The sequence below is a fragment of the Sminthopsis crassicaudata genome, chromosome 3 (assembly GCF_048593235.1).
Source record: "Sminthopsis crassicaudata isolate SCR6 chromosome 3, ASM4859323v1, whole genome shotgun sequence".
Lineage (NCBI taxonomy): Eukaryota > Metazoa > Chordata > Mammalia > Dasyuromorphia > Dasyuridae > Sminthopsis > Sminthopsis crassicaudata.
In genome coordinates, this window is record NC_133619.1 from 496,713,783 (window position 1) to 496,740,961 (window position 27,179).

The window sequence follows — 27,179 nt, forward strand, 5'->3', positions numbered from 1 at the left end:
TTTTACTAATTATTCCAGAAAATTTTACTAATTTTTTTGGATGTTGTGTCTATTAAAAGTACTTTAAATTTTCAAGATTAACAATATAACTAATCATGATTGTTGATGATTATGGCATATACACATGAATCAACCTAATTGGCTTCAGAACACTTTATCAGCCTTTAACTTGTGACCTAGGCAAAAAGTAAAATATACTCTTCAATAATAGAATAAAGGAAGTTTTCTTCTTCCCACACAAATTGTTATATCAATTAAAATTATATCTATATGGTAGAAATAAAACTGATTGAAGACCAAACTTCATTTCACTTTAGGGTACATAATAATTGTTTATAGAGCAAAAAATTCATTTACCTCACTTTTTGTATGTTCTTATCAAATTATCAAATTATATCATCCCATCTGGACAAATTATAGACTTAAAATACATTAGTCCATCCTTTTATTTTGCATGTCCTTTAAAATCCAGGGCCTAAGTCCTAGAGTCCAGGACTTTAAAAATGTAGGACTTAGTCCCAAGGGAGGTATGAATTAATACCTTTGCTTAGCAAGGAAACCTCAACACTAAAATTTTATTTATCTTTACGCCCACATCACTATATATTACTTCCTCTTGTTTCACTATATCAACTCATCAAACCTTTTCATCCCTCTTCCAGCCTCACATGGTTCCCCATTTCTCCACTAGAATGTTGCCTTATATTTTAATAAAAAAAAAATGGAGGCTATTTACTGAGAATGTTCTATTTCTTTTTTCCCCCCTCATTTCCTTTTACCCAGATGCCTCCTCTTTGAGCTCTGTCTCACATGAAGAAATGACTTCTTTTTGCCAAGGTTAATGCTTCTATATGCTCAATAAATTCCATTCCATATTGTCCACTCTGTCATTTCTACTCTCTCACTAACTTTCAGCGTCTCTCTGTCTATTGGTGGCTCCTCTATTGCCTAAAACATGGCTATATTTCCACTATCCTCAAAAAATTCTCACTTGATCCATCCATGTCTGCTTGCCATCTTTCCATATATTGCCTCTTTTTTTGCCACTAATTTCTTTGAATAGGCCATTGGTACCTTCACTTTATTTTCCCTCTACTATTTTCTTAACTTTGTCATTTAGCTTTTAATCTCAGCATCCAACTAAAACTATTTATTCTTTATAAAAGTTATCATGATCTCTTAATTATCAAATCTCATAGCTTTTTCTTAATCCTTATACATTGACCTTTCTGTTGCTTTTGCTAAGTGCCAATTACCCTCTTCTCCTTGGATTTTCATGACACTACTTGTTCTCCTTCTGTCTATCTGATATCTCTTTCTCAGTCTCCTAAACTGGATCTTCATGCAAATTATAGGTACAAACTATGATAGTTTTATAGGACTTTGTTCTATTCCTTCTCCTTTTCTTTCTATGCTGTTTCACTTGCTGATCTTATCAGTTTTTATAGATTTAACGATTATTTCTAGTAGATATTTATCATGTATTATGTCCATTACTAACCTCTCCACTTCTAGTTTCATAGCTTCTTTTGCTAATTATAGATATTAAACTGGATGGCCCAGAGACATTTTAAACACAGCATGTCCAAAATTGGATTTGTTAACTTTCCTCCAAAACTTTTCCTTCTTACTAACTTCCTTATTATAGTGAAGCACACTCCCATTAACTCAATCACTTAAGTTCTCAACTTAGAGATCATTCTTAAGTCTTGAACTCTTTTCCTCCCCCATCCTTACTTCTAATCTGTGCCCAAGTCTTGTCCATTTTACCCTGTTATCTCTTGTATATGCTTCCTTCTGTCCTCTTATGCTTATCTCATGCATGACCTATTGAAATGGTCTGCTGGTTGGTTTTCCTGACTCTTCTACTTAGCTGCCAAAATTAACTTGAAGTACAGGTGTAATTATATCATTCCCTCTCACTCAACTAAACTCCAATTTCTCCTTGTCATCTCCAGGATCAAATATAAAACCTTGTGATGTTTAGAATCACTTCTAACCTGCCTTCCTTCCCCCTTTCCAGACTTTTACATGTTCCTTTTCTTTTCCCATCTCCTATCAGGTGATTGACCTTCTTGCTGTTCCTCAGAGAAAATACTACATCTCCTGATCAACATTTTTTGCTGACAGTCTCCTATGAATAGATTTTTTTCCTTCTTCCTCTCTGTCTTTCCTGTCTTCCTTCAGGTCCCAACTAACACCCCACCTTAGCTTGAAAACTTCGAAGTCTCTCACTGCATCCAGGGCCATCTTCAGTCGTCCTGATTTCTCTCTGGCTACTGGAGCCAGATGATTCTGGAGAGGAAAGTGAAGCAGTTGATCTTGCACAGCCTCCCTCACTGAAATCCAAGTCACTTGTATGTCATATCATCACCTTCCTGATGTCATGGGTCATCTTCCAGAACAAAGGACAAACAACAACATCCCACCTTCCATAAGAAATGTTTTTTAATCCCCCTATTGTAGTGACTTATCTTTGACTAGCTCCATTTTAACAGATAATTAGCTTTCTTAATGTAGCTGTTCATATATTATCTCCTCTTCTGACTGAGTATCAATGAGAGCAGGGATGATGGTCTTTTGTTTTTCTTTTTATCCTCAGGACTTAGTTCAGTAGTACCAGTAGTACTTGTAGTAGGTACTTAGTAAATGTGTATTGACTGACTTGGAAATGGAGTAATTGAAAAATGGAATATTTATTTTAACAGCTTTTTTTTTTCCTGTATTGATTCCTAGAAAAATGAAGTCCTCAGTACATTCTGAAGAAGATGATTTTGTGCCAGAGCTCCATAGGAATGTTCATCCCCGTGAACGGCCTGATTGGGAAGAAGCTCTTAGTGCCATGGTAAGACATTGTATTGCAGGGCACAATGCTGAGCTTTTGACCTATGTCTCTTTATAGGTTTGATTCCTACCTCTTGACATTTATAACAAGTATGACCATGTCAGGACACTTAATGTCTCTAACTTTCACTTTTCTTATCTGTAAAATTAAATTTCTCCATTACTTGTAAAGGATACTGTGATATTCTTGTTTATCTAGTAGACTCATAATCTTGGTCCTTGAGTGTTTATTCTCATTCACCCCATATTTCCAATATGTTGCCAAATCTATTAACAATGTTATTAACAGGATTTAGAAGACTCAAGCTATTGATCTTTCCTTTTTGATTTCACATTTTTAAAGATTTCTTTAACTTCATTGGGTTGCAGATATAAACTTATTAAATTTTTAAAATGTGGAACTTAAGACTTTTTTGTTAATCTTTTTGTCAAAATGTAATCTTTTTTTGTTAAAATGTAATCCCAAGTAATGACAGTGATCAATTAAATATTCTTTCTTCTTTTCCTGTGTCATTTTTTGTCATCAGTCACTTTAAAAATATATTTTTTTTTGTTTTACTTTTTACATAATCTACATTTCCTAGTGTCTTCTTTCCTTTCCCAGGAAGCAGTAACTTCTTTAAATAGGTCTAGATAGAGTTTAATTTCATATTTTTTCTTACTTTTATTCTTTAGTCATGCCTTGCATTTTCATTTGATCTATTTCCTCTATTAAAGACATTGGTTTAACTGTACACTGAAAACCAGTTGAGGAATGGTTTTCATATAAGTATGATGTTGTTTGTGGTCTATTAAAATATGATTTTCATTTTTATGATGTTACTTGGTGCTTGAAATGACCAATGTCTTTTTATTTTTTTCTTGAAAAAAAATTCATTACATAATACTCAGTTTTTGTGTTGTCTATAAATCTTTGTCCTCTCTCATTTCTTGTTCCTGATTCACATTTTCTAACATTTTTAGTGTATTCATTTATTCCTATATTTTCATTAAAATCAACAAATATAGTGATTAATAGTAATTTTTTGTTCTTTGTAGAATCCTTCTTTATCCTCTGAAATAGTTGTTAGTGCAAAAACTGTAATTGCTTTTTTTGTAGCCATTTTGCAAATACTATGACAAATGTCCCATAAAGAACTTGTTTTGATTGTCTTTTGAACATAGTATGAAACTAGTTATATTAATTCTCTTATTTGTTCTTCTTAGGATAATTAGTAGACATCCTTCCTTTTGCTTCAATGTATCATTATCTCCTTCCTGTATTATTGTATATATGCTCTCCTTACCACAAGTCTCTCACTCCATATTATTATATTCTTCACTCAGCTTTCAGAATGATTTCCCTAAAATACTTGTCTGAGTGTATCAGTTTTCTGCTTAGCAAATTCCAATTTTTCTTTATCACTTCCTTGGTCAAATATAACATCTTTTTGTTTGCTATTCCAAGTCTTTCATTACCTCTAACCTCCATTTTCCTTCTCCCCTGTCCCTTTCCCTGCCAGTCTTACAATCTGTCTTACAATCACATACTTGCTAATCCAGTGACTTGCTATCGACCTCCCTTTTGGTTTCCCTGGTTTGTTTTAGTTCTCAGCTAAAACCTTACTTTTTAATGGAAGCCTTTTCCATTTGGGCACACTTATTGTTAGAGTTTTCTGGTGTCAATTTAGAAAGGATTTTACTTGGTGAGGAACTCTCTAGGTGATTCTTTTCTGGAGTTAGCAATGATTACTCTAGATCTGATGCATAATTCCTTGGATGGAAGAGGGTTCAAGCATTTTTGATAAACGTGATCCTACTTGTTAGATTATTAGTACTGAAAGACTTAGTCCTTACCCTTGATCTTTTTGCAGGAATAGCAATGCATTTTTGGCTACCACTCCCAAGGATATTATTGCTCAAGTTTAGTCATGTCATTCCTATGCTTCAAAACCTAGGATGTTTCCCTCTTGTCCCTAAGAAAACACATAGATAGCGTTGTCTGTGGAACACTCTCTACATCCTTGATCCAGGGTGCTAGCTTTTAGAATAATTTCTTCATATACTACAGCAAAATTAGAATGTTGTATAAACTTTGTTTGGTTCCATATCACTCACATGAACCTGAAATGCATTCTTTACTCATTTTAGACTTTTAGAACAATGATCTTTCTTCAAGTGTCAGTCAGGTACTTCCTCCTTCATGTCCTTCAGTCCTTCTTGGATTGAAAATGTTCTCCCTATATCTGAGTTTCTGAAAGAGTATTTTATTATTCCAGTCTCCTCATTACCCATTTTGTCTGGATTTTTCCTTTAAGTTCATCACACTTCTGTTAAATTTATTTATATCATCTCTATGCTTTCCATTATCTTCCATATAATCTTCTTTATGTTAGAAACTCATATTTCATGTTTGAATTTTCTCTACTGCCAGTGGAATTTAGTAAATATATTGTTTACATATGTGTATACATACATGCATATAAATATATGCCCACATGAGCATATAAACACATTTGTAAATATATTCACAGATGTGCATATGTATGTGTCCCTCTAACTCTCATTGGTGAAGTGGAATAATATTGACTATTTTTCAAATGAATTTTGTCTAACCTGTATCCTGATACATTCTATTCAGTCCTTTTCCCTTGCTGACTCCCAGCACATCCTTCACATCATTTTATTCCAAATCTTTTTATATTCTAGTATCTCCATTCTCCCTGTTGACCTTTCGGTGGAGATTATCTCTTTGTGCTTTTACTGAAATTGTTTTGAAGTCTAGCATATGTATTTTCCTTATCATGAAATTGCCTTTTTCCTTGTTAAAGTTAATTCCTTTCCTTTTAACTCCTGATCTAATATTTTCATCCCATTCTTTCTCTTCTAAGATCTAGCTGCATTGATACTTCCATTTTCTTTTTCATCCATTTGACATTGTAAAACAATTCTACCTTTTTAAAATAGTTCCCCTTTTTACTTTTTATGACACTATATTCTCTTCTTATATCTCTGATCCTATAATCTAAGTTCCACCTACTTTTCGTCGTTTCACTCTTTAAACATGGGCTATCCCTAACTTCTTAGTTTCTAGTGTTGATCTCAATAATTGTTCTCTTAGGAATATTACTATCACTTATAATCTCATTTTTCTATCAGTAGCTGTCCCTATATAATAGCATTTTACTTAGTTATGTTTTCTTAGAAGAAATGATCAACTTTATGTAATTTGTCCCTATATTTCAATGATGTGAAATTTTGAATCACTGAAAAATGACACCTTTCATTAGTTTTTATATGTGCATTAATCGATGATTTCCTCTTCCAATTCATGTGTGTCTCTGCTAGATCTCAGATCTAATCTGAGTTGTTGGAAGTTGGTGGACAGACCACTGGGTCCAGAATGAATCAGGAAGACACATAGTCAGGTCTGGTCTTTTACACAAATTAATTGTGTGAGCCTGGGCAAGTCACTTAACTTCTGTTTGCCTTAATCCACCGGAAAAGGAAACGACAAACCATCCAGTATCTTTCCCAAAAAAACCTCAGGGACAGTATTGGTTTGCTGTGCTCTGTGGGGTCACAAAAAATAGGACATGACTGATCAAGTTCTAAACTACTCCTTTATTTTTGTGAATGTTAGTTAACAATATTGTCATTCTGTTACTAAAATGATATTTATCTTACTAATAAAGCTACTAATAAAATGCAATGATTGTCATCCCCTTTCCAGAAGCAATGGTAGTATTGATTTAATTTTTGTTCTCAGAAAGTACATATGGATTGGGATTTAGGGGATAGCCATAGCACAAGCAGAGTGGTAGCAAGATATATATATATATGAAATGTATTGAAGTGAAGCTTGATTTTGGATTACATAGATGTAGTGATTTAGTTTGCTTTGCATTCACTAATCAAGACAGCTTGATCCAGAGAGTTTTATAATTAGTGATAAAACTAGTCTATAGACTATCCTCTCATTTGCTCAGATCTTTTCATCTTGAACATCCATCCCTTAGTCCCTGTGACTTTGTAAGATCTCTCCCTGCAACCTTTTTTTTTTTTTTTCCCCATCAATTCCTACTGGAGCTTTCATTTAAAAAAAAAAAGTTTTTATTGATGTCTGTTTCTTATGACTTAATAGTTATCTCAGTGTTCTTTCATATTTTCCTTTGTCGTGTTATTATAATTTTGTTAGTTTACACTTCAATTTTTAGTGCATAGTTCTTTTTGTTTACATTATTGTAGTTGCTGTTTCTATTGTTTTCTTGGCTCTGCTTTACTTCATTCTGCAAAAGTTAATATAGATCTGTGTTTTTCTATATTTATCATACACATAATTTCTTACCAATATTCTAATACATTCATGTACCATACTTTGTTTAACTTCTCCATTTGATGGGCATCTATATCATTCTCTATTCTTAGCCACACAAAAATGATATTATGAATATTTTAGTGTATATGAAGACATCTTTTTGTTTTTCAAATGAACAAGTATTAGTTTATTACTTATGAGGTGCCAGGCATTACATAAACTCTGGGAATACAAATATAGCCAAAATGAAAGATAGTCCCTGTTGTCAAGAAGTTTACATTTTTTTCTTTAAAAATATTATTTATTTTTAACACATTGCTTTATGAATCATATTGAGAGAGAGAAATCAGAACAAAAGAAAAAAAAAAACCATGGGAGAGAAAAAAAAAACAAACAAACAGAAAAAAGAAGTGAATATAGCATGTGTTGATTTACATTCGATCTCCATAATTCTTTTTCTGGGTGCAGATGGCATTTTCTGTCTGAAGTCTATTGGAGTTGCTTTAGAGACATTTTTCTTAACAATGGCTTCCTGGGATATGGAATCTCTGCTCAGAGGATATGAACATTTTAGTCCCTTTATTTGCATATTTCTAAATTTCTTCCCAAAGGCTGTTCCATTTCACAGCTCTAACAATGTATTATTGTGCCTATCATCCTACAACCCTTCCTTCCTACATTGATACATTGATTTTTTTCTAATTTTTTTGGGGATCACTTACAACTTTGTAGGGTGTGAGGTGAAATCTCAGGGTTATTTTGATTTTTTTTTTCTCTTCTTGTGATTTGGAACATTTTTTCCATGTGGTTGAGAATTCTTTGCAATTTATCTTTTAGGAACTGTTCATGACCTTTGACCACTTATCTAATGGGAAATGGATATTAGTTTTAAATATATTTCTTGCTTATATATCTTAGATACTATAACCTTCTCAGAGAATTTCAGTAAAATGATTTTTTTCCCTATTTCACTGTTTTCCTATTTATCCAGGTATGTTAGTTTTCTTTCTTTCCTGTGTTTGGTTAAGAACACATCTACCCATACTTATGAGAGGTATATGATTTGTTTCTAATTTTTGTATAATATATTCTTTTAAATTAAGGTTGTATATCCACTTATAATGTACTATGAAATATTATGTTGGTCTAAGCCCAATATCTGCCAAATTGTTGACAATTTTTTTATATCATCAAATAAGGAGGGTTTATTCTTAGATAATTTGTTTTTTGTCTTAATCAAATATTGGGGTATTGAATTTTGTTGTTTCTGATTTTCCCTTGTCCAATTTTTTTCTTCTTATTTTCATTTTTTAACCATTACCAGATGGTTTTGATGACTTCTACTTTATAAATATACTTTGAGGTGTGGAAGTGCCATTACTTATTTTTCCCCTGCATTTATTGTTTCCCTTTGATATTCTCAATATTTCATTTTTTGAAATGAATTTTGTTATTATTTTATCAAGTTCTTGCGAAATATCCCCTTGGTAATTTGATTGATATATCATTAAAATATGAATTAATTTTGGTTGTATTGTCATTTTTATTTTAATAGCTAAATCTAACTATGACCCATTAAATATTTCTCAGCCATTTAAGTTGTTCAGAACATTTATTTTTATGGAAGTTCTCATTCTAGTCCTTTCTAGTTCTTATTCCTTTGTTTCTAGGCTATGAACCTTAAACACCAGATTTTGTGCTCCATTATTTCTCGGCACTTTTCTTACCCAGAAGACACTTTTGCTTAGCTCTTTAAAATTAAACCAAGAGAAAAAAATAAAGAATCAAGGATTGCACAATGGCTAGATTATCACTTATGGAACAAATCTGAATGAGAAGCAGGAAGTTCATATTTATTTTCCTTTGAATAGGTATCTTCATGGTCAACCTGGTTCTTTTTTGACACTAACCTTTATTCAAAATTTGGAGAAATTAGAATTAAAGAGAATATTCCTCTGCCCCTCTGACCCCCTTCCTCTGTCTAGTCACTTTCTTTTGGAACCTTCATTTTTAAGGGAGGGCCTGGGCCAGTTGTGTCCTTCTTTTCTTCTGGGCACTACTCTTGATTCGGCAAATTTAATTCTTTAGAGCAGCCTCCTCTTCTTAAGACTAGATCAGGTTTTTTTTTTTTGCTTGCATTTGTATTCCTGGTCCTTAGTATAGTGCCTGGAAACATAGCAAATGCTTAATAAATGCTTATTGTTAAGTTGTAAAAGCAGTAATTTTAGCTGTTATCCTAGTAGAGGTTTTGATTTAAAATGATTTAAAAAAATACAGTTTAGCTGGAAAACGAAACTTCATTCTAATTATTATAAATAAAGAAAATCTGAATTGCTCAGGTTTTACTGTTTTAACACCTTTTGATTACTCAAGGACCAGTTGAGTAGAGGATGGATTGGAGTAGAGAGTTGAGTCTGTGAGATAAGCTGAAAATATTATTGCAGTAGTCCTTTGTAATGTAAGAGGCCTATACCAGGATTATATGTATAGGAGGGCAGAGAAGAGCATATAAATGAGAGATAATGTGAAGATAGAAATAAAATGAAAACAAATTGGATATGATTATATAGAAGAGGAGGTGTAGAAATTTTGAACATGAGTGCCTTCTAGAGTAAGAGGGAAATAGGGAAAAGGAGAGGATTTTGGGGAAAAGATAATGAATTCTGTTTTGGACATATTAAATTTGAGAAAGTTATGTAACTCTTCACAGGCAGCTGATGATGTGAGGATAGATGATAGAAGAGAGCTTTGGATTGAAAATTAAATATAAAAAATCATTTCCATAGAGTTGATAATACATGAATTTTCATTATGTTAATAGCCCAAATTTATTGAAGCTTTAAGAGAAATAAACACCTTGTGGATTTCAAATACAGGAACCTAGTAGGCAACACATAAACTTATCTGAAGTGACAACCTACCACTCAATTCTTGTGAATTCTGATTTAATAGAGCTGGCAATTAGAACAAGAGGATACTAGAGTTTTACCAAGGACCTGGAGATTTTTTGTTCCATCAGACATTTAGTCCTAAGAATGACCACCTTGGACTTCTTTGGTACTACTGATTTGATTTGCCATCTCTTTTAGCTTTCTGAGAATTATAATTTTTAAATAGTAGTACTGGATGATTCCATAGTTGGGGTTTTCACTTCATTTGTGTTTGGAATGTATTCTTCAATATATCTCTCTTTTCCTGCGTCTATTTTTTAGAAAGAATGTAAGGATTCATGATGTGTGTTTGTATCTTTAGGATAATGTACTGTGATAATAAGGAAAAGATAAAATAGAAAGGTAGACTATGACTTTTATGGAAAAAAGCTGACTTAAGCTAATCAAGGTTTCTCCCCCCTTCCCCCCCCAGGCTGGGGTTAAGTGACTTGTCCAGGGTCACACAGCTAGGAAGTGTTAAGTGTCTGAGGCCAGATTGAACTCAATGCTTTCCTGACTTCAGGGCTGGTGCTCTATCCACTGAGCCACCTTGATTCCCCTAGCTATCTTTATTTTCAAAGGAAGGCATCTGGAGGAAAAGGCAGAAAGTAAGGAAGAAGCATTTTTATAGCCCACTATATGTCAGGCAGTGTGCTGAGTGCTGTTACAAATACCTCTCTTGATTGTTATAACAACTGCAAGATAAGTGCTGTGACAGTTTTACAGTTGAGGACGGTGAGGCTGGAAGAGGTTGCGTGACTTGCCTCTGTCATATATCTAGTAAGTGTTGAAGGCTAGATTTGAACTCCAGTTTGTTTCCTTGACTCCAGGCCCAATATACAGGGGGAAAAAAGACAAGGTGCAATGTTGTTCACATAATGGATGATTAGTAAATTTTGTCAACTGCTCTCATTCCACATTCCCTTGTGTTAAAATCACCTTATTTGTTATAACAGTATTTCCATGTATGCTATAGTTGTCTCTGCTGTAATCTAGGATAGCACATTTTTAGAACAAAGGACTTTAAATGCCCATTGTGCTTATTTTTAGATTAAAATAACCATGTTATTGACCATATTGGCTATTTTTGTTATTAGATGCTATAGACTTTTTTTTTTTTTATACAGTATACATGAGAACTTTAGAAATTTGGGCCCATGTCAATCAAACTAAACTATCAAATGTATTTAGCCTGTCACAGAGTTAAATTTCCAATTTAACAGTTCATGAAAAATTTGGTAAACATTTATTATGTTCATGACACTGTGCTGCTTAATGGATATTCAAAGAAAGTCATAGAGGTAATATGCCTGTGAATTCAAAAACTGCATTTTGCCAAGGGAGGGGGGAGTGAGATATATATATATATATATATATATATATATATATATATATATATATATATATATATATATATATATATATATATATATATATATATATATATATATATACATACATACATACATACACACACATGAATAATCATAATGCATTTATACAGTAATATAAGTTTTAGGAGTGAGAGAACATTACAATTTGGGAGATAGATGATGATTTAAAAAGGTAGCTGGCTTGGTTTTTGTTTTTTGTTTTTTTTTTTCAGTCTTTAAGTGGGGAAGGAGGTATATTCCAGATATGAGGATTATTTGTCCAAAGGTATTAAAGTTGGAAATGAATATTAAATTTTAGTTTTAGCAGACCAGGTTGACCAGCATATGGAATAAGCAAAATAGTAAGTCTTCAAAGTTAGGGAACTCTGTTATGAATAGCTTTAACTATCAGACTGCTGATTTTCTAGAGGCAATAGGAAACCATAGGATATATACACATATACATACACATGCATATATGTAAATATGTGTATAAATACATATGTATACACATACTAAAGATTTTGACATAGATCTGAGTTTGAAGTAAAACCAATTGGGTAGCTTTTGGAAGTTGTAAAAGGGAAGGACTAAAAACAGGGAGGACAATTAAGAGGATATTAGAATAAATCCAGAAGACAAAGACGACTTAAACTAGGGTACAGTGACGTGTAATAGGAAAGAAAAGAATGGATTTGAGAGATTATGTGGTGTCAGAAAGGACACAACTTGGCAACTTTAGGATATGGGGTGTGAGAATGAAAAAGTTAAAAATTGCCAGGTTGCATACCTTTAGGTCTTTGTCTTTGTATTATCTGAAACATAGAAAATTCTTAATAAATGCTTTTTGAATGGCAAAATGACTGGGAAGGTGATAGTGGTGTCAACAGAAATAGATAAGTTTGAATACGATTTGGATATTGGGTAACTTTTTCAGACATTCAACATCTGAGACATTCAGCAGGCAGCTTGTAGTACAAGAGGTGAGTTTAGAAATTAGTTCTGGCATTTGTTTGCATGGGAGATGAAAATTTATGCCACGGGAGGTGACGCAACCTGCTTGGGAGGGAATGGAGAGGCAACTTTCATTTTCATTTCAAAAGAAAAATGACAAGAATCATTATATCTATCTATAGAAGAGAGTGTCCCTTGAGATATACGTATGATCAGTAGAAAAATTAGTAATAAAAAACGTTTCACTAAATTAGGAAAATTTTAAAGTGAATGATTGATTAAATCACAATCTACTGTAGAGAATATCAAGCCAAACCTTTATGTAAGTGAGAGATTCCCTTCTCTAGTTGTTGAACAGTTGCAGACTTCCACTGAATGGCAAACTAATCCCTTCTGAGGCAGTCTGCTTTTACTTAGCTCTTTTTGTTAGAAAGCTTTTTCTTATATTAGGCCTAAATTTGGACTTGTGAGCTGTTATACTGTTGCTCCTGGTTTTTACATTTCCACATAACTACATCCCATGAACCTGGAGACAATATCATGTTATAACTCTCAACCGCCTGCTCTTTGTGTTTTTTTTTTTTTTTTTCAGGTTAAATGTCCTTCATTTCTACAGCCACTTTCTGTATGATGTATTATTCATTCTTTTCATCATTCTGGTTACTCATTTTATTTCAATGTTCTAACTTCTCTATCTTTCCTAAAACATACTGAAAAAATGAGCATAATACTACAAATATGGACTAGCTTAGACAAAATGTAATGTCTCTGTTATTTTCCTTGTCCTGAACACCATGCTTCTCTTATATGACCCAAGTCATAAGTTTTATGATTTCCATGTATTGCTTGCCTCATTGAGCTTTCACTCCACTTACTCTCCTACATATTTTCATAAGAATTGATGTTTAATCAAATCTCCTATTCTGTAATTGTGAAATTTATTTTTTTTTTTTTGCAAGGTGAAACTAGCTTATCTCTGTTAAATTTAATCCTTTTCAGTTCAGTGCCACCATTCTATCATATTGTTATACAGTGTTACATATCCCTCTCAGCTTTCCTTCATCTGATAATGACAGATATGCCATTTTGTGTTCGTTACTGTGGTAGGCAAAATGCATCTCAGGGCCAATGAGAGATCTTTGTGGCACTTCATAAATGATTACTTTAGATTACCATTAATTTCATTAATGACCACCCTCTAGGAACTCTCACTGCAAATCAGCCTACTAGGATGATTTACCAGCCTTCATTATATGACCATTAGCAAGAAGGGTAGTTACTATCCATTTCTGAATGACTATTGTTAGAGTTTCATCTCCCTTGAAAATGTGGTCATTGCTTTTTATTTGCAATTTTAGAGAATAGTGGTACCTTTATAAGTGATTGGCCAGAGACTTAGTATGTAGATTGTTCCAATTATTTAATCTATCCATTCCTTTTAATACATTATTTTGGGGGACATCTCAGGCTTCTGGTGAGACAAAAACTCATTATTTTACTCTCAATTACTCTTGTCTCCCAGTTCTTTCATAGCCTGTCATTCTAGAAACAGTCTTTTGACAAATTTAGATTGCAGATCTTCAGATCGGAAGTAATTTAATTAGTTTTTATGGCCCTCAAAAGTTCACTACTTGATAACCAGCTTTCTCCAGAAACAACTTTTTCAGTGTAGTCATGTTGAGCCTTTGTTCAGATTGTATAATTATAAACTTAATATGAGTTATAATGAATTAAATTAATTTCCAACTATTTACATTTATAAATGCATAAATTATAAAACTTTAAAAAGTTTTCAACCTTATTAACCTTATTAACACCATAGTATTAACATTCTATAATTTATTTAATCATTCCCCCTCTGTTGGACATTTAGGGGTCTTTCAGATATTAAAATCTTTGAAAAGGTTGTAAAAATAAAATCTTAGAGGTATAGTCTCAGCAATGAAATGATCATGATTACTTTTATAATATTAATTTCACTTTGTTAGATGAATTCCCCCCCCAAAAAAAGTTTTATTATATTACAATCCAGCAATGATGAATGAGTTGACCCTTTATCCACATCACTGTCAAGATGAATTTTACCATTTGTAGGTATATTTGTCCCTTTGATGTATGGGAAAATAGTACTTGTGAGTTGCTTCCATTTTTTCCTCTTTATTAGTATGGATGAATATTTTCCCTGAGATTATTAGATGATTAAATAATTTGTGAAATAATGCAAAGATTAAAAAACAGGTACTATAACTGTACAAAAGCAAAAATGAAAATGAACAAAGAATTCTAATAACATTTTACATAGGGAGTGACTAGAACATATTGAAATTCATTTATTTAAATATAAATAGTTACCAAGTTTAATTAATTATGCTTATATTTTTATTAAATTTATAATATTTTAAAGATACTAAGGAAAATTTTACACATATTCCACATATCCATGGTTTACAAATTAGAGAAATAAAAACTCATAATAAATGCATTTTCCATAGAAAATAGTGCCATGTTTGAAATAAAACAAACCTGCTTAATGAAAAGATTAATATTAAAAGGAACTACTTCTAAATGAATAAATTTTATGAACACTTTAATATTTGAAGAGACTCCTTTTTTTTTCAGTATGGATGTTCTTTATGATTTTTTTTATTTTCTTCATTCTCTTCATTAGTCATCCTTGAAACAGATCACTTTCTTTCCTTAGAGAAGCATGAATAATCATTTTTATCTTTTTAGATTAGTCTTGGCCTCATATTTCTGTATGAAGAATTCAAATAGCTTATAGAATTTAAAATATTTACCCACATAAAGGGAGTGACATAATGGCCAACCTTTTATATTAGAATTTGTTCTTTATTTCAATAACATTTTCATTTGGAACTGCTGCACTCTACTGTTCATAATTTGAATAACATTTGAATGCATTTTGTTTTAAAGATTCAGGTTGTCTAATTTAAAAACCTAGTTTGCAGACTTGTCATAGTCCTTTTCAAGGACAAAGGAAAACAACATCAGAGAGATGATGCTATAAAGTGAACTGGATTTAAGTGAGGGAGGCTGGGCAAGGTCACCTGCCTCACTTTCTCCTCCAGAGCCATCTGGGTCCAGTGGCCAGTTATGAGGACGACTGGAGATGGCCCTGAATGCAGTGGGAGATTTATATCTCTCCCCATTTTATTTTATCCTCCACTTATTGGCCAGAATAATTTTCCTATAGTTCTGACCTTGCCACAATTCTTGTGGTTGCCTCTTAGTTTTTTAGCAAGACAAAGCCATGATGCCTGGATTTCAGTGGCTCTGGAAGAGAGAGGAGGGCCAATGGCTTTGTGAAACAGTGCCACACTTAAAAAGTTCATGCACAAGTCAAGGCATCACCCCATGCTATAAATTGGTCCTCTTTGAAAAAAAGCATCTACAACAATAATGGATACTTTAGCATCAGATGTGAAGTCCTCTTGAACTTAAAACGCTTAACCCACCTTTCTAGTTTTCTTACAAGAGATTCTCCTGCACATATTCTACAGGTACCTTGACCTTGCTATTCTTCATTCATGCATTCAATTTCCCAACTCTATGCTTTAATTAATTCCTCAAGTATTAACATTTCCATTCTTTCATACATACTCTGTCCATCTGAGTGATTCTGAACCTCTGGCTGCAATTTTTTAAACCTGATTATTTATTTTCTGTTTATTTCCTAATTTACATCTTCCTTAGCCAACCTTGAAAACCTCTTACATTAAAACTATGAAATCTCTTCTATTGTATTCTGGCATGCTTTTTCCATACGTAACAGGCTAGATTTCATCTTGAATATTTTCCTTTTTTGCACTACCCAGTCCTAGCTCTTTCTTGATCCTGACTTGTACTAATACAAATTGTATTTGCAGGCTCTCCTCCAGCTTCCCTCCTAATAATCCTCCTTCACTCCCAACCCCCACCTCCCATAATTGCATTAATTTGTCTCCTTGCTCCTTATTGCTTCTCCAGGTTTACCACCTGTAATTTTCCTCATGTGAAATTAATTTGATCCATGTTAATTACCCAATCAAGATTTGGGAAGCTTTTTTTTCTACAGATGTTAAGATATTCTCTGACCATTCCAAAAAGTTCATTGCCTGGCATATAGGCTTATAGGCTTCATCTCTTAACATTTGCTGTTATTCTAGAGAACTTTTATAGATATATGTTGATATTTATTAAAATTCTCTAAGCTTCCAATTTCTCAATTCACCAGTTTCCCATGGCCTACTTCCCCACTCTGCTACACCTCCACCCCCACACACAGAGTTATATACTTGATCCCTATTACTGTCAAGGGTCTAGCCATCCTCCTAAGCAATCATGTTTACAATTTAGGTGTAATCCTTAATTTATCACCTTCTTTCTCTCCCATATCCCATCAATTCATTAAGTCCTGTCATTTCTATCTTCATCACATCTCATGCTACTTACCATTCTCTGAATCTGCCACCTTTCTGATTTAGGGCCTCATTACCTCATACTTGGAGTTAGCCTGCTGACTGGTGTCCTTGCTTCATGTTTATCCTTTACTAAGCTGTTAAGTTGATAATACTAAAATGCTGATCTGACCAAGTTTCTTATCTCCCTACTCCCTCCCTCCTTCCCCACACATATTCATTAAACTCTTTTGGCTTCTGTTACCTCCAGGATCAAATTTAAAACACTGTTTGAAATATAACCTGATATACCTGATATATTCCTCTCTTTCTATTATTCTTATATCTTAACTCCTCTTCAACACATGCTGCTATCCATTGATACCTGCTTCCTTGCTGCTCATCACATAAGATGCAACATCTTTCAAACAACTTACTATTTCCCATTTCCAGAATTCTTATTCCTTATCTCTGTTTTCCTAGCTTCATGGCTTCCTTCAAATCTCTGCTAAGCTTTGACATTCTATATGAAGTCTTAAGGAATCCCCCTTAATCTTTCCTCTGAAATTACTCTAAATTTATCCTGTATATATCTTGTTTGGGCATTGTTGTGTATTCATTGTGAGAGTGAGCATTTTGAGAGTAGGGATTGTTTTTCCTTTCTTTGTATTCCCAGCAATTATCACAGTTCCTGGAACATAGTAGATGCTTAATGAATGAGATTAAAGAATATTTTAGGAAGAAGTTAAAAGAACTGCCTGGTAAGAGATACTGCTGCTCAGTTGAAGTTATATAACTTCTTAATAAACTTAGAGCTGTCACTCCCAACAGTTCTGTTTTAGAGCATGTGAGTAGGAGGAGAGAAGTAGCAGTTCTCAAAGATAGGACAAGTAGTAGTAAGGGATTTGAGACTAAAAGTTTACCAATATTGTTATTGATTTAGAAGTCATTGGATCTTTGAAGTCCATTTGTTGAATAGCCTTCATTTTGCAAATGGGAACCTGAAATACAGGGGATTAAGTGACTTGACCAGCTTCAGAATAGTATGGAATTGAAAATGAGTGGACTTGGGAGGAGTATGGCACAGAGGAAAATGTAATGAAAGGAGATGAATGTTTAATGGAATTTTCAGATTCTTGGGTATGGAAATAGAGTACTTTGTGGGTGACTGTAGTAAGATCAAGGTTATGACTGACTTTTATATAGTGAAGTAGTGGAGAAATTCATGCTAGTTGACTTGATTAGCATTTGTTAAACTCATACTGGGCCTTATACTTAGCTCATATTCCAGGTACTGTACAAACATACAAGGATATGAAGAAAAGGCAAAAAAAAAAGTCTTTGCCTTAAAGAAATTTATATTCTGATGAGGGAGGCAACAATAACAACAAATCTCTCATTAATATGCTAAATGCTGGGTTGATAAAAGAAAACCTTATTGGGTGGATACTAGCAACTAGAGAAACTGATAAAGTCTTCTGGAGGAGGTGGTAGATGAGCCTAGTTAAGAAAAGGATTAAAAGAATTTTGAAATTCTTAAAGGCGGGATTCTATTTGGAAGATTGGGGGGGAGCAGAATCTGGGCACAGGGAACAGTCAGTACAAATGGGAATGGGGGTGGAAATATTATGAATAGACCAAGGAACTAGGAGGTTAATGTGTTTGGGAAGACTTCAGCATATATTTTCAGCATATATATATATATATATATATATATATATATATATATATATATATATGTCATTTACCATAACTAGACCCCAGCTTCTTTTTTGTTTTGTTTTGTTTTGTTTTGTTTTTTGTTTTAATTATAGCTTTTTATTTACATGACATATACATGGGTAATTTTTCAGCATTGACAATTGCAAAACCTTCTGTTCCAACTGTTCCCCTCCTTCCTTCCACACCCTCCCCTAGATGTCAGGTAGTCCAATACATGTTAAATATGTTAAAGAATATGTTAAATACAATATATGTATGCATATTTATAGTTATCTTGCTGCACCAGAAAAATCAGATTTAGAAATAAGGTAAAAATAACCTGAGAAGGAAAACAAAAATGCAAGCAGACAATAACAGAAGGAGTGGAAATGCTATGAAGTGGTTCACACTCATTTCCCAGAGTTCTTTCATTGGGTGTAGCTGATTCTCTTCATTATTGAACAGTTGGAACAGTTTAGTTTATCTCATTGTTGAAGAGAGCCACGTCCATCAGACTTCTCTTGTTCTTCTCTGTAAATTGAGGAGGTTTTACTATATAATTTTGTATACTAAGCTCTAAGTCTTTTAGTTCTATTCCCTTATTATATAAGTAATTTAGGAAGTGTTTTTATAAGAAACATTTTTTTCTACACAGTAATGTTTTCATTTATTTTTTAAAAAAATATTTATTTCATTTTCCCCCCAGTTACATTTAAAACAATTTTTTAAAATTCATTTTTTAAAAATTTGTTGAATTCTAAGTTTTCTTCCTTATCCCCACCCACAACTAAGAAAACACATGTGAAGTTATGCAAAATATTTCCATAGAAGTCATATTGTGAAAAAAAAAAAAAGACATAGATTTCCTATCCTAATGAAAAAAAAAAATCCTCAAGATAAAGTATAAAAAAAAGAGATACAGTGAGAAAAAGGATGCTTCAGTATGTATTCAGACACAAATCAATTTTTTCTCTTGTATGGATAGTATTTTTCATCTTAAGTCCTTCACAATAATCGTGGATCAACACAATATTTTTAAAAGATGACTGTTCATCTAAGCCATCTTCTCATCTTCTCTTCTACTGTCCAGATTCTCCCCATTTGGAATATACCCTCAGAACTGGACCTCTAGAAACTTTCTAAGAGGAGTTAATTTATTGTGTCACTCCCAGTCTGAAATTGAGTTGTTTTGATTGGTTGAGGGGGAGTGATTATGAAATTACTTGTTCTAGCCTCAGACCAGATAATTCTCATCCCATCTAACCAGTCTACATAGAGTCATCTTTCTATTTGTCCTTTTATTACATAGTCACTTTCCTCTGCTACCCCCTACCTTCCCACTTTAACGATAGTCATTGTAATTAAGTCATTACTTTTTTTGGAAAAGGGCTTTTCTAAAAAGGGCTAACACAGCCTCATGGGACTTCTCTGAAAACCTGGTTTATTACAAGAGAAATGAACATGCATGTGGAATCCAAAGGATTCCTAATCTTTACAGAAGTTTATACTTTTCAAATAACCAGATACAGGAAGGGACCATGACATGGGATGGGGAATAATATACCAAAAGTGGGGAAAAAAAGACAAGACCACTCCTTGTGGGGAGGAGCTTCGTTCCTTTCCCTTGGGAACTGCTGGACTATGAAGGCAGGAAGGTCTGCTTATTTGCAAAAGCATTATCCCAGCCTGGTCACGGATTAGCTGGCACTTGTCTTGCCTCCTAAGGACACACAGGGAGTCCAGCTTGGAATGCAACAATAAATTATCATCTCAAGGGGCACTTTGTTCTTGACAGTCGGGACTTTCTACATTCTGGATCCAATGTTTCTGGAAAATTTGGCAAAATATGGAAAAAAGATTAAGGAACTCTTCAATAGGCTTTAACACTAGTTACCATTCCCATGACTCCCAGAACCAAAACTCCTTTCCCTGGCCACTGTTCTCTCCAATGTGTTGTTTTTTTCCCCCTAGAAGAGTTGAGTCCCTAAGAACACAGAGAGAGTATCTTACTTTTGCCTTTTTAAATCCTTAATACTTAATACAGTCCTTGTTATAGAAGGATTTACTAATATAAAATATAATTATATTACTGCATTGACCGATTATTTTTCATTATACTCAAAATTGCCATGTAATTTTTCCTAAAGTCCCACTCTAATGTTTTCTTGTGATTTTAAAGTAATACTAAATCTTATACACAGGAAATACATGCTTTAGCAGGTCCTGCCAGGTAGACCCACCTGATACACTTGAACTGTTTTGAAGAAGTGGTAATGCTGCCATGGAAACTTCTTCCTTGATACCTGTACAAGACTTATATTGATCAAGCACAAAATTTAGGCTTGATTTGAGGAGTCTGAAAATTTAAGAGTTGTTTAGCTAAGTGCTTTCTTCATTCTTCCTAGTCAAAACCAAGTATTTCTCCTCCACTTTTGTGTTTCTGTAATGCAGTCTGGCAATTACTGAAATAACTCGATGCTGCTGTTTTAAGTTATTTTATTATCAAAATGTTTACAAATCTTTTGTTCTTTCTCTGTATTCTTTAGGCAAGAGGAGCAGATGTTCCAGATATTGCTGGAGAATCTCTTAAGACATGTGGCAGTACAGCAAATATGAAAGTCAAACATGTGAAAAAGTAAGCAATAAAACTTAAAGGTTTTTAAGACACTTTTTCAAATTAATTCTTTTAGCTGCTAATGTTTTTTAATTTGATTTTTTCCCCCATTGATATAAATATCTGTATGTCTAGCCATTTTTATAGGGATATTTTGGGCTGAGGGAGACTTAATCTGTAGATTGAGGTTGTTGAATCAAAAGACCTACCAGTACTTGGGTTTATAAACACTTTTGCTAATTCTGTTGTTAAAACATCATGCTTTGGGGTTTTCTATCTAAAAAAAGGAAGATTTATATTCTGGTGCCCCACTTTTATTCATTGGTTGATGTTTAAAAAAAAAACAAAACAGACCTACATTCTAAGATTGGATGATTTTTTACTTTTTTTTGTCTTGGAAAAGCAAGAAACCTATCAACTATTGGTTTATGGTATTGTAGTTGGTTATATAGGCCTTAAGTAAAATAACCTATAACAGTAATTAGGTATCAGTTTTAGGAATTGAAAAGCCAAGAGATAAAATGTTCCCTCTGCACGGGCTGTGACAACATTCACAGGTAAACTTGTGTTTTTATATGTTTGACCTTATTGCTGTGAGTTAGAAAATGGCTATTCACAAATGAATTTTGGTAGTTTTCTTAAAATTATGCTTTCTTGTGAGCTTTGAGTTTGTATTTTAGCTAAAGAGCCAAAAGGAATGCTGGTTTGTTTGTTTTTTTTTTGTTTGTTTTTTTTGGTATGTGTGTTGTTATTGTTATTTTGCTCATTATGCTGACATTTACTGCTTTTTGTTTCAGTGAATCATCTAGGTTGTGTGTGTGTGTGTGTGTGTGTGTGTGTGTGTGTGTGTGTGTGTGTGTGTGTGTGAGAGATTGTATTTGAGTTTGCATGTGTAAGCTTTCAAATACCAAATAATTTTCTTAGAAGACTTACTAATCTGTGACTATTCAGAAACTTATTTCTTACTCATTTCTTTTCACGTTTTAGGTTGCCCTTTACTAAAGGGCACTTTCCGAAGATGGCAGAATGTGCACATTTCCATTATGAAAATGTGGAATTTGGCAGTATACAGGTGAGTTTGAAATGTGTCTTTTATGCTGAACTAAGTTTTTAGAATAGTGCAGCTTACCTTGGCAGCAGGGTTTTTTCCATTGGTTTATTTTTTGGATATGCAAAAAGAGGATTATTCTTTCAGATTGTACTTATGCTGGAAATCCTTTAAACATCAAGTATCAAGTGGAATACTAATGATAATAAATATAGCAATCTTGAACATTGGGGATTAATGACTTTGATTGAAAGCAAGGTCTTTAAAAAAAGTATATAGATGTGTGGAACTATCCTTGAAGCTGAAAAAAAAAATGAATATGTGAACAGACTGGTATTCAAGACTCATGCATAATTTCTAGTCAGTACTTTCTTCATTTGACTCAGGAATGGAAGCATGCTAGCATTTCATAACCTACTTCCCCTTTTTGAGAGAAAAGTGTGTGAGAGCTGAGCCAGAAGCTCTTGGTCATGCTCATTTTTTCTGCTCCATGAGTGGATTGAAATAATAGTGAATTACCTTTTGCTTATCCCTGTCGATCATTTCAGAACCAGTATTTCAGATATCAAAGAACCATGGACAAGGAAGTATAGTCAGAAGGCAATGATTGATTATACTGGTATTCACATATCAGAACATTTAAGAAACATGCTATATATGTAATTTTCTGTGTATTGCCACAAGCAGTATTCATAACTCTTGTAGCCTGAAAATAATCCTTGTTTCTTTGTTTTGTATTATTAGACTCATTCTATTTTCTGATGAAGCAGGCAAAGCCTACAGAGGTTTCTGTTTAGAATTCTTCTCCTCCTCCCCCTCCTTCCCCTCTTCCTTTTCCTCTTCCTCTTCCCCCTCTTCTTTTTCCTCCTCCCCTCTCTTCCTGCCTTCCTCCTCTTCTCTTCTCTTCCTTCCTCTTCTCTTCCTTCCTTCCTCCCTCCTCTTCTTCCTCTCCTGTTCCTTCCTCCCTCCCTTCTCTCCTCTTCATCCTTTTCTCTCCTCTTCCTCTCCTCCTTTCCTCCTCTCCTCTTCTTCTTCCTTCTCCTCTCCTCCTTTCCTCCTTTCCTCTTCCTCCTCTTCTCTTCCTCCTCCTTTTCCTCTTCTTTTTCCTCCTCAACCACTTCCTTCATTTTCCTCTTTTTTTTCCTCTGGCATTTACTTTTAATATGTTACTTTTAAATGCAAAATGAGAAAAGCAAAATCAGAAAAGGAAAAAGAAAAACATTGTTTTGAATACAGAAGTTCAGAAGAGAAAATTCAATATAAAACAATAACTTTCCATTTTAAGAAAATCTATATAATAAATACGACATGTTGTTTTTGAAGCTGCCTTGTTCTTCTTGTCTGTTTAAAAGTCTTGAAAAAAACATCAACACTATTTTCAGCAAACTGTGAATAGTTCCTCATTATAGTTTCCAAAGAAGCATTTTAAATTTGACTGTTTTATATATTTTATGGCAAAACATTGTGACAGTCCATGTGAGGGTAAACCAGTCGACCAATCAGTCTTAAGATTTTGCACAAATAGTTGCACCAAAGATTGTTTTATGGTAGAACATATTATAGTTTCCTTCTGCAACTTTGACTACATTTATAAATTTAAGTAACTAGGAAGTGATCAAAACACTTCTTAGATCTTTTTTTATTATAAGAAAGTATAGTTATGTTTAAAGTAGTTTCTTTTTGTTAAAAAATTCTTATTTAAAAAGTTGAATTAAAAAGTAGTACAAATTTGAGGCTATAAGAGCCTTCCATGATTTTAATAATTTTTTCATATAAGTATTGAAAGTATTGATTTGATTTTTATTGCTATTTGTTAAATATTTCTACAGTGTATTTCAGTGTATTTGTAATATATTTTCCCTTTTCTCTTTTAAGATTTACAAATTTAATATGTATATATTCTCAGTGTCTTTATTTTGAACTTTGTCTTTTTTATTTGGAAATTGGCAGAAATAACCTATCTTTTTCTTGTACGTTTTGTTTTCATCTATTTTATACTAAATAATCAGCCTAATCTTCCCCTACATTCTGTAAACATAGACTGTTAACTTAGTGGAGTAGAGAAATCAGGAAAAGCTAAAACAGACCCCCCCCCCCTAAAAAAAAAAAAAAAAAGCTATAGACCAATTTCCCTAATGAATATTGATGCAAAAAAAGTCAAATAAAATACCAGCAAATAAATTACACCAGTATATAACTATACATCATGCACTATGACTATATAGAATTTATACCAGGAATGCAGAGCTTATTCATGATTAGGAAAAAGTATCAGCATAATTGACTATATTGATAACAAAGCTAACAGAAATCATATAATCCTTTTGATAAAATACAGCACCCATTCCTTTTAAAAATACTAGAGAACATAGGAATAAATAGAGCTTATCTTAAAATGATAAATGCTATTTATCTAAAATCATCAGCAAGCATTATTTATAATGGAGATAAGCTAGAAGCAGGGATTCCCCTTGTCACCTCTGTTATTGTACTAGATGCTAATTATAGCAATAAGAGAAGGAAAGGAATGAAGACTGGCAATGAGGAAGCAAAACTAGCATTCTTTGTGGATATGTTATGTTTAGAAAATCCAAGAGATTCTCCTAAAAAAATTACTTGAAATTATCAATTAACTTAAGTTGCAGGATACAAAATATACCCACATAAATCATCACCATTTCCATGTACTACCAATAAAGTCCAGCAGCAAGAGATAGAAAAAGAAACTTCATTAAAAGAATTATAGACTTAGGAGCTATATTAACATAATTGTAAAGCACTTTTCCCACAAATAAATTTGAATCTAAACAATTGGAAAATATTAACTCTTCATGGGTAGGCCAAGCCAATATGATAAAATGAAAATTTTATTTAATCTATTTATTCACTGCCATGTCATGTTGTCAAAAAACTATTTTATAGAGCTAGAAAAAAATAATAACATTCGTCTGCAAGAACAAAAGCTCAAGGATATCAGAGGAATCAGTTAAAGGAAAAAAAAAAAAGGTGGCTAGTTGCACCAGATCCTAAATATTGGATGTTGAAGGAAATATGGAAAAACTGAGACATTAATGCATTGTTGCTGGAATTGTGAACTTATCCAACCATTCTGGAGAGCATTTTGGAACTTTGCTCAAAAGCTATAAAACTGCAAATACCTTTTGATCCAAGCAATGCAACTGCTATGTCTAAATCCCAAGGATATCCAAAAAAGGGGGGGGAGCGGATGTGTTTTACAAAAATATTTATAGTAGTTCTTTTTGTGATCACTAAGTATTGGAAATCAAAGAGATGCCCATCATTTGGGAAATAGCTAAACAAGGTATATTATGTATGGGTATTTTTCCCTATTGCAAGATGTATAAAAATATAATATTTACATACTTTGAATTATTTATGATGTAGTTACAATATATTATTTAAATAGGCACCTCATGAACTGATTTGGCCTGGTAATATAATCCCCCATACTCCTGCTAGGGCTTTCTTTTTTGGAACTGAATAAAGTACAAGGACAGAAAAGAGAAGCTAGTATTATTTATAAAAACAGTAAAAGTAAAGCTTCTTAAAGGAAACAGTGGCGTAGTAGTTACTTCTTCATAATATCAATACATAATATGAATTAATCAAAATTTATTAAATCCTTTTATTTGCTATTTATTTTCCCTTTTATTTGGAAATTTGGAGATATGCTAAACTGTCCATGCCTTCCTAATATGTACAAGGACACAACAAGTAAGCATATAAGCATACATAAAACATTATGATAACTACCATTTATTTGTTACTTTAAGGTTTGGAAAATGCTATACCTCCAAGAGGTTGTGAATAAAAGGCAGACATTGAAGTTAAACTTAATGGTGTATTTCACAAGTTGGTGTGGGGAATCAGCAAAGGCTGCCTAAAGGAGGAGGTACTTGAACTGAGCTTTCAAGGAAAGCTAAAGGCTTTAAAAGGAAGAAGAGGAGTTGAAGGGAAGAATACATCCTAGCCATGAGAGATTCTCACAGAAAATGTGGAAGTGAAAGATGATGTATTGTGTGAAGAACAATTACAAAGATATATTGCTTATACTTATTGCAAGTATAATTTGATTTTATTATGATAATATGAAAAAGGTGGAAAGGGAATCATACTGGAAGAAAGAGGAAAAAGGAGGTAAAATAAGGGAAATTACATCTCAAGAAGAGGCAAAGAAAACCTATTATAATTAAGGGAAAGAAGGGAAGGGGATGAGCATTGATCAGATTTGGCTCAAAGAGAGAATATTAGACATATTTGGTTTCACAGAGAATGTTGTGTCAACTTATAGGGAAATGGGAGAGAGAAGGGGAAAAGAAAGGGAAAGACTAATAGAAAGGAAAACAGAAGTATTTGGGGAAAGGTATAAAAAAGGGGGAGGAGATCTAAAGGGGGAGGGCTGTTTGAGGGAGGTAGTCATCCAAAGCAAAATACTGGGAAGGAGGGAAGGAGGAAAGGAAAGAGAAAAGCATAACTTAGGGTAAATAAGATGGCAGGAAATACAGAATTAGTTATTTTAACTGTGAATGTGAATGGCATGAACTCTCCCATAAAAATGGAAGTGGATAGCATAATAGATTAAAAGTCAGAATCCTACAATATGTTGTCTATAAGCAACATATCTAAAGCAGTGATGCATACAGAGTGAAGGTAAAGGGCTGGAGCAGAATCTATTTTGCTTCAGGTGAAGTTAAAAAAAAACAGGATCAAGTAAAAGCAAAGATCTAATTAAAAGAAATATATTTTTCTAAAGGGTACCATGAAGCAAAATCAATACAAATATGCATCAAGTGATGTAGTATCCAAATTCCTAGAGGAGAAGTTGAAAGATGCAAGACAAAATAGCAAAACTATACTAATCGGGGATCTCAACCTTGCTTTCTCAGAACTAGATAAATTGAACCACAAAATAAATAAGAAAGAAGCTAATGAGGTAAACAAAATGTTAGAAAAGTTAAGTATGAGATATTTGGAGAAAATTGAATAGAGACAGAAAGGAG

The 27,179-nt window shown here is 33.1% G+C and overlaps 1 protein-coding gene across 8 annotated transcripts in view; it reads left to right on the plus strand.

Annotated features, from left to right (window-relative positions):
- Nucleotides 1-27,179, plus strand: part of ARHGAP32 (Rho GTPase activating protein 32) — a 369,190-nt gene that overhangs the window by 123,616 nt on the left and 218,395 nt on the right. For 6 of the 8 annotated variants that reach the window (XM_074303813.1, XM_074303810.1, XM_074303812.1 and 3 more), the window contains 3 exons: nt 2,737-2,845; nt 21,043-21,131; nt 22,098-22,182. In XM_074303813.1, the coding sequence (XP_074159914.1) occupies nt 2,741-2,845; nt 21,043-21,131; nt 22,098-22,182 (279 nt within the window). In that variant the 5' untranslated portion in view covers nt 2,737-2,740. Of the gene's footprint in view, nt 1-2,736; nt 2,846-21,042; nt 21,132-21,626; nt 21,668-22,097; nt 22,183-27,179 lie in introns of those variants that run through there. The other 2 variants (XM_074303821.1, XM_074303815.1) reach the window with 2 other exon arrangements.